Raw genomic sequence first — 13374 nt, 5'->3', positions numbered from 1 at the left:
CTTAATGATAACCAGAAAAATTTCCTTATTTTGTTTTGTTCATTTATTATGGATCAAAGCGCATAATAAAAAGTCACTGAAAATATTTTACTAATTTTTGATGCTTCATAATGATGTATTGCTTCAAGTTAACATCCTTACCACTAACTATGATTACAGAGCACAGGTGAGAAGACAGGAGATCCAGGTCACTCCCTGGAGGCTATTTTGGGAAACAATCCCCAATATTTCCTTATTTGATTTTCATACACTACTGGGCAGTAAGATTACAGTTAATAGACTATTCCATTTCAGTAAATACATTTTATTACATTTACATTTCAATTCAAAGACAACCTAAAAACGTTAAGTAATTTACATAGCACTTCTTTACCTACGAATTTAAAAACATTCAGAATTGTTTCAGTCTGGCTATTCTTGTATGCCATTAAAAAGCAGAATGTATTCAGAATAACTTCTTAAAAATGTTTTAATAAGTATTTCAATGAATGCTTCATGCTACATTTCTTCAAATTACTGAATATATAACTCAAAGATGATAATACAATGTATTAGCAACAAACAAATCAAATGAAATATTTATACCCCGATAACTACTGAAAGGCATAGGTTGGGATTGTGTGGGATACAAAGTAGTCTAAGACACTAGTGAAAATTAGGTCTGTGTTTATATGCTGTCCATTCAAAAAAAAAAAAAAAGGAATCAAGACAGCTAAGTTGGGTTAGTGCAAGCTGCTCTGAGAGATGCAGAGTTTGCTACGATTTTGTGGTTGGGCACCTGACATAAGTCCCCAGTGGTGGCATAAGTCCCCAGTGGTGGCTGGGAACAACTGTCCAGGGTGCTAGGACAGAATTAATTACTACATTGGGATGGTGTTCTGTGTGTTCCTGCTTACTTTCTTTGGTGGTCCCGTGGATGTAGGAAAGATGCTCTATTTGTTTTGTTTTGTTTTGTTTTGTTGCGGTACGCGGGCCTCTCACTGTTGTGGCCTCTCCTGTTGCGGAGCACAGGCTCCGGACGTGCAGGCTCAGCGGCCATGGCTCACGGGCCCAACCGCTCCACGGCATGTGGGATCTTCCTGGACTGGGTCATGAACCCGTGTCCCCTGCATCGGCAGGCAGACTCTCAACCACTGTGCCACCAGGGAAGCCCTCTATTTGTTTTTTCTACCTGTTCTTCTCATGAACAACTGCTCCCTTCCTACCCTGCCCTGGAACCTCTGGACAACGTCCTCTCTTCACGCTGCCCTAATGAGGAGCCACGCCCACCACCAGGCTCCTAGTCAGCCTGCAGTTTCAGTATATCTACATGTTTTATGATTTTCCTTATATATCTTGAACTCTTATATTTCCAACTCTTTGACATTTAGCATTCTAAATTAAGCATTTCTGTCTTATTATCTGCTGCGGACAAAGGCAGCAGTTATTAAATGATTGCACAATTCTGTTTCCATAAATTCTGTCTGAGCAAAATGATTCAGTGGCTGGAATGCCCCCCGGCTTTTAAAAGTTACTGAGTCATTCCCAGCTTTGTCTTCTTGGATTGGCCTCTTCTGTCTTATAAGGAAAGATGGTAGGCTGCAGTGTCTCGGTCATGATTGTGCCAAACCACACGGGAAATTCTAAAATTTCAGTTATTCATTTAACAAATATTTATTGATAGTTTTGCAGTGCTGGATGTTCCTGGGCTCATGACCTAATCACTACCTATGTCCCCAACACCCACATTCTGCCTGAGATATAGCAGGCTCCCAGTGAAGTGCATCAAACAGATCTGTAAAGAATAAATGGCTCCTTGTCTAGGAGGAATTTGCAAAGTTTTTGCTCCCTGGCCCTAAAGACATAAAAAGTTAAATAATAATACACAGTAAGATATATCCCCCCAAGGAAAAGGATGACTCCAGAGATGCTGGTGATACTGTGGTTCTGTAGTTTTGGCTACACTGCCATCCCAGAGGTGACAGGGGCATGGATGAAGTTCTGAAAATGAAAGGACACAGCCAGGGTGGTGTCCACTGACAGTGCTCTAGAGCCCTGCGAACTGGGATTGCGCAGGGAGGGTTTCTGGGAAGCTCAGGTAACGGTCCAGACTGGGAAGTAGGCAGTGAGCAGTCACAAGCTGGTCCAAGGCTGAGCTCAGGACTGTGACAAGGGGCTTAGCATGAACAGAACAGCCAGTTGACAGAGACCCAGGGACCAGAGTCAGGGAGGTGAGGGTAGCTGGAGGAGAGAATTAGCCTGCTACACAACTGCCCTTTATGGTAACATAAGCAAATGGAAACAGAGCTGATGTGGGTCCTTCATTTGTTACTGCATTTTCCATAAAGCATCACTCTCAAATATGTGAGACCCTTGATCAAATTTTCAAATCTCTGGCCTTGGCATTAGACTTTATTACAATACTCAGGTGTTTTTAAACAGATGAAATGGCCATGTTGAATTTTTTCCATAGATGGTATGTAAACACATTTTATAATACTTAGAGCAAACAATCTTTTTGTTCTTTTCCTCCTTCCCCCAGCAAGATTCTCTGCAGTGACTGGGAGGGAGGGAACACTTAAGACATTAATTCGGTGGAGAGAGTGTTACTAGGACGCCACATTTTTTTGTTGACTCAAATCACAAAAGCAGAAAAGCTTACTTAACTGAGAGCATATTCTGCATATCCCATACCCCCATGTAATACTAAGAATATCTTCATGTTTTTCACCTAAGGTAGACAATACTTCTAGAAAACACCCAAAGGTTGAAAACATTTAATATGCCACTCCCCACATTGCTTCATTGTTACTCATCAGACTAATTCTTTTTTTTTTCCTATCTCAGACTTTTAAAAATTAATTAATTAATTATTTTGTTTGTTTTATTGGAGTATAATGGCTTTACAATGTTGTGTTAGTGTCTGCTGTAGAACAAAGTGAACCAACTACATGTATACATATATCTCCTTCCTCGTGAGCCTTCCTCCCCCTCCCCCCCCTCCATCCCACCCCTCTAGGTCATCACAGAGCACCGAGCTGAGCTCCCTGTGCTATACAACAGCTTCCCACTACCTCTCTGTTTTGCACATGGTCGTGTGTATATGTCAGTGCTACTCTCTCAGTTCGTCCCACCCTCCCCTTCCCCACCTGTGTCCACAAGTCATCAGGCTAATTCTTAATGGTCTTGCCTACGAGTTGGCAAACTTGTTCTGTAAAGGACCAGCTAGTAAATATTTTAGGATTAACGGGTCACATACACTCTGTCCCAACCACTCAAGCCAGTGTAGCAGAAAGCACACAAGGGCACTATGTGACAGATGGACAAGGCTGTGTTCCAGTAAAACCTTATTTATAAAAATAGGCGATGGGCTGATTTGTCTTAAAGGCCATAGTTTGTTGATCCCTGGTCTAGCCCTTCAATATTAAAATCATATTAAAATTATTATGTTTACATGAAAAGAACAAAACATCTCAACACACATTATTTCTATCCAACTCTACCTCACTTTATGAAGGTAGTAACTGATACTAGTATATATATGTATTATTAAAAACATGCCAAAATACCTAACAGCCAAAAGACTTAGGTTTCATCCTTTATCTTTCAAATATGTTTAATACAGACCAGTATCAAGGAAAATTTCAGAGAAAATCTGTCAAGAAGAGTCTAGAAAAAAAAAAATCCAGCTTTCCAAATTTGTGAACTCCAAGACTAATCTTATCAGATATTCAGAAAAGCATACAAGCCACACTACTTTGGTAAAATATATCTTGAAAAATAAATCAGAGAAGAAGGTGATATTCTCATATGCATCCAGATGAATTTCAAATCTTATTATGGAAAATGGTAAAAGAATGATCTAGGCTCCTCTGTAATATTTTTCTTTTTAATTGGAGAGACTTTCAGAGAGTACAAATCAGCAAATGATTCCACTACTTTATAGGATAGAAATCCACAGAAAGTAACATTCTGAGAAGCCACGTGCTTCTGTTTGAATAGCAGCAGACCACTGAAGGTACATATTTGATTCTAAGTTTCCTGTAGCCATGGACAATGACTTGTGAATCTGTCACTTGCAGTAAAGAACTAGCCTATTAAAGAGGACACAAACAGATGGAGAGCTATATCATTGTTCTTGGATTGGAAGAATCAACATTGTGAAAATGACTCTACTACCCAAAGCAATCTACACATTAAGTGTAATCCCTATCAAACTACAAATGGCATTTTTCACAGCACTAGAACAAAAAAATTCACAATTTGTATGGAAACACAAAAGACCCTGAATAGCCAAAGCAATCTTGAGAAAGAAAAACGGAGCTGGAGGAATCAGGCTCCTGGACTTCATACTATACTACAAAGCTACAGTAATCAAGACAGTATGGCACTGGCACAAAAACAGAAATATAGATCAATGGAACAGGATAGAAAACCCAGAGATAAAGCCACGCACATATGGTCACCTTATTTTTGATAAAGGAGGCAAGAATATACAATGGAGAAAAGATAGCCTCTTCAATAAGTGGTGCTGGGAAAACTGGACAGGTACATGTAAAAAATGAAATTAGAACACTCCCTAACACCACGCACAAAAATAAACTCAAAATGGATTAAAGACCTAAATGTAAGGCCAGACATTATCAAACTCTTAGAGGAAAACATAGGCAGAACACTCTATGACATAAATCACAGCAACCCACCTCCTAGAGTAATGGGGAAAAAAAACAAAAAACAAATGGGACCTAATGAAACTTAAAAGCTTTTGCACAGCAAAGGAAACCATAAACAAGATGAAAAGACAACCCTCAGAATGGGAGAAAATATTTTCAAATGAAGCAACTGACAAAGGATTAATCTCTAAAATTTACAAGCAGCTCACGCAGCTCAATATAAAAAAAAAAACAACCCAATCCAAAAATGGGCAGAAGACCTAAATAGACATTTCTCCAAAGAAGATATACAGATTGCCAACAAACACATGAAAGAATGCTCAACATCACTAATAATTAGAGAAATGCAAATCAAAACTACAATGAGGTATCACCTCACACCTGTCAGAATGGTCATCATCAAAAAACCTACAAACAATAAATGCTGGAGAGGGTGTGGAGAAAAGGGAACAACACTCTTGCACTGTTGGTGGGAATGTAAATTGACATAGTCACTATGCAGAACAGTATGGAGGTTCCTTAAAAAACTAAAAATAGAACTACCATACGACTCAGCAATCCCACTACTGGGCATATACCCTGAGAAAACCGTAATTCAGAAAGAGACATGTACCACAATGTTCATTGCAGCACTATTTACAACAGCCAGGTCCATCAACAGATGAATGTGTCCATCAACAGATGAATGGATAAAGTGTCCATCAACAGATGAATGGATAAAGAAGATGTGGCACATATATACAATGGAATATTACTCAGCCATAAAAAGAAACCTAATCGAGTTATTTGTAGTGAGGTGGATGGACCTAGAGACTGTCATACAGAGTGAAGTAAGTCAGAAAGAGAAAAACAAATACTGTATGCTAACACATATGTAATGGAATCTAAAAAAAGGAAAAAAGGTTCTGATGAACCTATGAGCAGGACAGGAATAAAGACACAGAGGTAGAGAATGGACTTGAAGGCACGGGGAGGTGGAAGGGGAAGCTGGGACAAAGTGAGAGACTGGCATGGACATATATACACTACCAAATGTAAAACAGATAGCTAGTGGGAAGCAGCCGCATAGCACAGGGAGATAAGCTCGGTGCTTTGTGACCACCTAGAGGGGTGGGATAGGGAGGGCGGGAGGGAGGGAGATGCAAGAGGGAAGAGATATGGGAACATATGTATATGTATAACTGACAGACTTTGTTATAAAGCAGAAACTAACACACCATTGTAAAGCAATTATACTCCAATAAAGATGTTGAAAAAAAGAACTAGCCTAACATATACTTGCATTTTGTGAAATTCTGTGACATTCTGTGAACAATAATGGTTACTTCTGTTGGCTCAGGATAGGAACAGTCACTTAGGATTTGAGGGACTAAGTCAACCCAGCTCATGTCCATTATTACATGCTCTGAGAACAGAAGTGACTAAAACAAGATATTTTGCCTCTCATAATTGGAGAGAGAACTTAAGAATTTTATTTCAAAAGTATCTATGCTTATGGTTTCTTAATCTAGACTACTTGAAGGTATTAAAATGCAATAAAAATTTCTGACCACTTGGCCATAATGGGAATTTCCATCTCTAACAGTAATATAACACCTTTTCACAAAATGCTTAATAGTTATAAAGTACTTTATAGTTCTAGAACACTGTTACAAACAATAGTTCATTTGATCTTTAACATTTCCTGGTAAGGTAGATGGAACAATTACTACTATTCTTCTCTGATGAGTCCACAGATGCAGAGAAGCTACACAGCTGGTTTCCTGACATGCAGTGAGGAGAAGAACCGTGACTCAAAGCAAGCAGTCTCTCTACTGACTGCACCGTGCCCCTTCCCTTTCAGGATCTTTGTGGATTTGCCTCTTCCGATACCAGATGCTAATGTATGGCTGAAAAATGATGATGCTTACAATGCAGTGTCTTGGCTGGGACAGAATAATAGGGACAGTGACTTAAAAATGACTCTTTTTTTATGTAGCAACTACCAGAAATGTGCCTCATCAACAGCTTTATGGCCTAATTCTTAAATAATACAGTACACTGTATTGTAGGAGAACAATTAGGATTTAGTAAGTACCTGTTGAATTGAACTGATGTCAGGAGACCAGAGTCCAGAGAGACTAGGTAAATCATTGACTAAATGAATTGGTTTTCTCTGTATAATAGGGGAAAAACTGCACCTACCTACTTCACAATGAGTTAAGGAGCCCAACTAAGAAAACAGATGTGAGACAATTTAGGATTAAATAGTACCTAATTCACTCAACAAATATTTACTGAGTAGCCATTGGGAGCTAAGCACTGTGATAGATGCTATAATGGGATTAAGCACAAACCACCCTACGCCAATGGAAACCAAAGCTTCATAAAATATGGAAAACTGTTAGGAACTTCAGGGATCACAGACAAACGGAGTTGAGGAAAGACAGATGCAGATCTATGAACATGGTAACAGCTTACAATGATGGATAGGCTTACTCTCAAAAAGGAACAAATCATTCACTGTCCATTTACAACGTAAAGGCTAAAATACATAGACTTTTGAGTAGATGCAGTAACGTGAACCATATACCTGATTTCAAAGATTTAGTATGCAGTAAAAGAACGAAATATCTCAATTTGTAATCCTGATTACATGTTAAAATCATATGATTTTGGATACACCGAGTTAAATAAAACGTTATTTAAACAGATGTCACCTTTTTTTTTTTTACTTTTTAATGTGGCTACTAGAAAATTTTAAATTACTAAGAAGCCTGACTTATCATATTTCTTTTGGATAGTGCTGTTCTAGAAGACATATTACGGCCAGAAGAAAAGTCCGGGCAGTGTATAGTTCTGAAAAGGCTAATCATGGTGTATGATGACTTTGTGAGGCGTGGACCAAAGATACAAGAGAGAATGAGCCAAATGTCATCAAACCCACAAATCACAAAAATTCTGATGGCTTACGTGGGGACACAACTATAGTCAGGAGGAACCTGCAAGGTATTGCTGGTGATTCCAAAGTAAATGGGTTGAAAACTAAAAGAAGCGAGGGCACAGGAATCATTTTACTTCTCCTTTCAGCTGAAGCACAAATATTTGAGGGAGAAATAAGTCTATGAAATGCTTGTTAGAACTGAAGTCCAATGTACCTCCAGCACTTTCCCTCCAGCAGTCAGTGACTATTTTACACACATATACTCTACCTAGAATAACGCTTTATTCAGCTGACAGAGCTCCTTGGTACGTGCAACCAAACTAGTTAATACTGACAATCCACTTACATTACTTATCTCCAATACATGTTCAGAAAATAATTTATAGTCTCTACGCCCCACACAATTATCAACCAGAATACTGAAGGGACCCGTAGGGATTCAACTGCAAGTGCCCCACGGGAGGCCCATGTCTCATTGAAGTCTCAACACCCAGCCCGGTACTGGTTACAGAGTAAGTGCCCAATAAATATTCATTAGATACATAAAAAGTGGTAGTATATTAGAAGGTAAAAGTCCACACCTAGACAATATGGAAAAGGCAGAAACCAGAAATTTTAGACTGGTAAGCCTACTGCTGCAGATGGATCATCAAACAGATGGGGGTGAGCACTTAGAAATGAAGAGCCAGGAGCCAGAAAAGGCCTCCTAACACCAAGTCACCCAGATGGGCCATTATTCTTTTTTCACTCCGCCTCTACACGTGCAGAGAATGACTTAAGTAACAGAGTAAATCTTCATGTTCACAAGACCTTTGACAAAATCTCTTATTACACCTTTTAAAAATATGGACAAATAGCAGGCATAATGACACAGCAGTTCTAAGATAGTAATGAGTAGAAAAATCATAAAGACAGACTGGTGGTTGAGAGATTGAGGTCAACTTAAAGAAATAATGTACCCGGAGTCCCTCTGGGTCAACGCTCTTCTTCAGTGAGTTGGGAGAAGCATGAAAGGCATATTTGCAAGTACCATAAAAGTAGCAGGGATAAGTGTAACACTGGATGTGGTTCAGAAGACCCTAATTGGGCTAGAATATCTGAAAACAGCATGATGAAATCTAACAGGAATAAATGTAGGTGGTATGATTAGGTATACAACAAATGAATCATAATTAGAAATGAAAATGAAATAAATGTAGGATGAGGGCAGTTTGGTCTGGCAGCAGCTCAGCTATTTATCAGATCGCCACCAGTGCAAGGTGAAAGCTCCTTAGAACGTCAATGCAAAGGCAAGCTGCATCAGAAGAAATGCGGTTCCGAATACAGCTTTTTGTTAGTGCTCTTATATTTTCTATCAGCCAGGCCACATTTGGAACATCGTGCCAAGAAGAATTCTGAGGAACAAAGGGGAACAACAAGCAGGAATAACTGAAGGGATTAGAGATGCTTTCTGAAGAGAAGGTCTACAGATGATATATTAGGAAGCTTCACGTTCTTAAGAGTTTTCAATCAGAAGTGGTAGGGTACACTTTGTCTGTTTTCCAGAAGGTACTTGTTTGAGGAGAGGAGGGAGTCACAGATCTTTTGAGAATCTGATAGAGCCATGGGTCCTGCCCTCCAGGAAAAAAATGTACACACATATGTTTTACAAACAGTTTCAGGGGGTTCTAAACCAGATTAAGAACCCCTAGCTTAGAAGTTATAAAGACCCAGGTTTCTGTTTCATATTAAAAACTTATTTCTCCCTTGACCTCTAAAGCAATACTCCTAATCAGGAAATTGAGAGAATTCCTATCCTGGGCAGAGGTATGGGAGAGCAGTTTGGAGCCGGTCACCTATAGGGTCCCTCCCAATTCTAGGATTCCCTAATCTAAAAGGAATTTTTGAATAATTTCATAGGATTAAGGCAAATATTTAAAACACTATTTGTTACTGTCGTTCACCTTACTATTTTAAATACTCTCTATGCCCATTACACTCCAGAAATAGAAACAGGATCAAAACAAACGTCATCCAAGCACTCACATAATTTATGAGACATATCTGACAAGGATTTCATTCACTGGATGCACAACCACAATGGCAGCAGGTATATAGAAATTATTTCTTGTCTCCCAAACAATAAAATATTTCCCTCCACAAGTTGCTTTTTGAAAAACTTGGCTGCGCTAAGGACCGTGGTAGCAGAAGCCCTACAGCATTTGCAATATCAGCTCTTGTTTTGTATTTGGTTACAAGGATTTTTCTAAGCAGCTGGTTTATATCATCATCACAGGGCATATCCGTGAGTTATTCATTAGCAGCATTATGTAATTTCTATATTCTGAGTTTATGTTCTAGGTAACTCATTGCTGTATAAACCTGAAGAGCTTTTGCACATTAGCTAGAAAGGAGGAGAAGAGATACATCTCAACGTTAATTCTATCCTTAAAGGGAAATAAGCAAATGAAAGTACTTGATAGTGATGCTTACTTCTTTAAAATTCAGGTTCATCTCAACGTTAATTCTATCCTTAAAGGGAAATAAGCAAATGAAAGTACTTGATAGTGATGCTTACTTCTTTAAAATTCAGGTTCTCAGAAATCCTAAGCAGGAAAAGTTTTCTACTATTCTCTTGAGATACTTTTCCTGGATCTTGCTTGACTTCCTTCTATTTAAATTCCTACCACTAGTTCTGCTAATAATCTTGAAAGAGCTCCAATCCTGAAATAATTATAGATGCACTATATTCAAAATTACTTCAATGTTTGCTACTTACAATCATATAAAACTATAATGACATTTTATATATGCCTGTTGCCAATACACAGCACCGCTGCTGGGATACGATTTTCATAATAAGTAAGTGTGAGAAAGAGCTGCCAGCCTCAAGGAGAAGCTGTGTGTGTGTGTGTGTGTGTGTGTGTGTGTGATTAATTTGTTTACGGAACCTCAGTGACAGATGTTACTCGCTTAAAAGCCCCAAGTTTATTTTTGTAATTTTCCTATTGGACTGAAAAGGCAGCCCTTCATTTCTCCACTTTCTCCAATTTCCGTTGCTGTCATTTCCTATTCAGATCAAGTTCTCAAAATGGAAGAAAATCTGCCATCAATGGTAGACTTTAAGTGATATGGAGGGATCATTTTTTTCTAGAAGTAATAGCCTTCCATAAAAATTAATGACAGTGGACCTATTTTCTATAGAAAGGATTGTCAAATTCCATCCAAATCTGTCATATCTTTTTCTTAGCTAATGACATCCAGGTATTAAGGGGTCAGAGATAATTTTAAGGGTTACTTTTTTTTTTTTTTTTTAATTTTTATTCTTTTGCCGTACGCGGGCCTCTCACTGTTGTGGCCTATCCCGTTGCGGAGCACAGGCACCGGACGCGCAGGCTCAGCAGCCATAGCTCACAGGCCCAGCCGCTCCGCGTCATGTGGGATCTTCCCGGAACGGGGCACGAACCCGTGTCCCCTGCATCGGCAGGCGGACTCTCAACCACTGCGCCACCAGGGAAGCCCTTAAGGGTTACTTTTGAGTTATACTTTCCATTTGCTTTAGTTATAAATGCAGCTGATGAGGAGAATTATACAGGACAGTGGTTCTCAAACTTTAATGTGTAGCAGAATCATCAGGAAGGCGTATCAAAATCCAGATTGCCAGGCCCCATCTCCAGAGTCTGCGATTCAGTAGGTCTGGGGTGGGTGGGGACCAATAGGTTGCATTTCTAACAAGTTCAGAGGTGATAGCTGCTGCTGCTGGGGGTCCAGGGACAACCCTTGGTGAACCCCTGGTACAGGATGATCCCTGATATCTAACTGATTGCAACACCATATTTCCTTTAATAATTCAAACTTTCATGGCTAAGGTTTTTGAATCATACTCTAGATTGGAGCCTCAAATGGCAGACAGCTTGCTGTGGCTTAAGAACCTACATAAGCCACATCCTTCTCTAACGATCCTGTAGAAAATATCCATAAAGAATGCAACCCCCTTCTGGAAGAAGAAATCAAGCTGTTTCTTGAGTCCCTCCCTCGCTTTCTTTAAACTTCTTACTAAGTATCTGGAGTGAAATTCAACAGGAAAATGGTTCATAAAACCTATCTGGATGGGGCGCGTTTATTGGAAAGAAGACTGGCATACTCACCAGAGAGGAAATATACCCAGTCGTGTGGTGATAAAAACCATGGCAAACATAACAAACAGGAGATCACAAATTTTCTGAAACTTGGCGTAATTTGCCATTTTGGCAGCCTATGAAAGGAAGAAATGTGACAGATTAATTTAGTTAAATTGATAAATGAAAAGCTTCTTTCAATATGCATGAGTCTCCTTTAAGATATAACTTACTAGAGGCATAAAATTGCCTGCTGCTTTGAAATGTCATGCATCATGCATCATATTTATACATTACCCATAAGTCGAGTGAAATGTGATATTAACCATAAGTAGAACTACTGATTGTCAGAGATTTAATAAAACATTCAGCAACCTGAAAAATTCAATTATATGGTTGATTTCAGGAAAACAGAAAAATATGAAATTCTTGCATTACAGATGATATTAGCAAGCCAAAGACGCCAAAATAGGAATTTGGCATAAGAGGTCAAAATAGAAAGTGCTACATAATCCTTTAAACCTTTAATGAGTCCCAAACACTAAGGTCACGAACTTTATAGAGAATATTGAGCCTTCCTGCATTTTTTCCCCCTTTCTACTTAGAATTATACGTTCTCCTTAAACAGGTATAAGGAGTGCTCTGGGGAGACAGTTTCTTGGCTTATCCTCACAAATTTAGAAATGAAGAATGTGTCAAGATCACATTATTTCAGCGAATCCACTTGGGTATAATTTTCAAATTTACATTAATGGGTCATTTTCTAGATGAAAGTCACTAATGTTCAGAATGTCTGTGAGAAGTACACTAATAATTTATGGTAGTGATTTAAGTGACCACTTTTTATATTATAAATTAGTCGAAGGAAGAAATACATCTCTTTCTCTACCAACTACTTTTTAAAAAAAATATTTATTTATTTATTTGGCTGCACCGGGTCTTAGTTATGGCACTCGGGATCTGCCTGTGGGATCTTTAGTTGCCGCATGTGGGATCTAATTCCCTGCCCAGAGATTGAACTTGTGCCCCCTGCATTGGAAGCGCGGAGCCTTAACCGCTGGACCACCAGGGAAGTCCCTGCCATCTACTTTTTATAGATGATTCTAAGTAAGAACAGGTGACACTGAAAACATAATTGTCCTTGATTACTGCTTTTTACATTTTCACATATAATTCACAGTACCCACACACAGGGTTATAAATTGAAGAGGTCTTTTAAATTCATAACATTATTTTCTACTTCTTATAAAGTTAAATTAGCTGAGTCAAATTTGAAAGGATTGTTGACAGTATCCACAGAAGCTATAATTTAATAGCTTTAAGTAAAATACAAAGCTACGAGAGAAATATATTCCTAAGGGGAAATATCTATTAATTGAGTGGAAGCCAGGATTATGAACTTTTAATTTCATGCATATTTTGGATGTGACACCACAACTTATACTAAGAAAGAAAAAAAGCATCTTCTGCCTCCTTCTGGCTACGTAAACCATGTAGCTTTCTTTTACATTCATTCACCAGCATTCAATAAAAAAGCATTAAACATCCATTTTTCTGAAATGTCTAAGCCATAGATTCCACTTTGAAGAGTCAACATATCTCATTATTTGGATATTCTCAAGCATTATTTTATGATGTCAAAGAGAATCCAAGTGATGAACATTTGCTTTTAAGCCACATGACCGGGATTTCTGGATTATTT

The 13374-nt window shown here is 38.6% G+C and overlaps 1 protein-coding gene across 2 annotated transcripts in view; it reads right to left on the bottom strand.

Annotated features, from left to right (window-relative positions):
* Window positions 1-13374, bottom strand: part of CERS6 (ceramide synthase 6) — a gene marked incomplete at both ends in the record, with an annotated part of 326214 nt that overhangs the window by 34927 nt on the left and 277913 nt on the right. For both annotated transcript variants that reach the window (XM_079710750.1, XM_079710751.1), the window contains one exon: window positions 11703-11809. In XM_079710750.1, the coding sequence (XP_079566876.1) occupies window positions 11703-11809 (107 nt within the window). The remainder of the gene's footprint in view (window positions 1-11702; window positions 11810-13374) is intronic.

This window comes from Hyperoodon ampullatus (assembly GCF_949752795.1).
Source record: "Hyperoodon ampullatus genome assembly, chromosome: 8".
Lineage (NCBI taxonomy): Eukaryota > Metazoa > Chordata > Mammalia > Artiodactyla > Ziphiidae > Hyperoodon > Hyperoodon ampullatus.
Note: the sequence above shows the minus strand (reverse complement) of the source record. Positions and strands in the feature narration are given on the sequence as shown.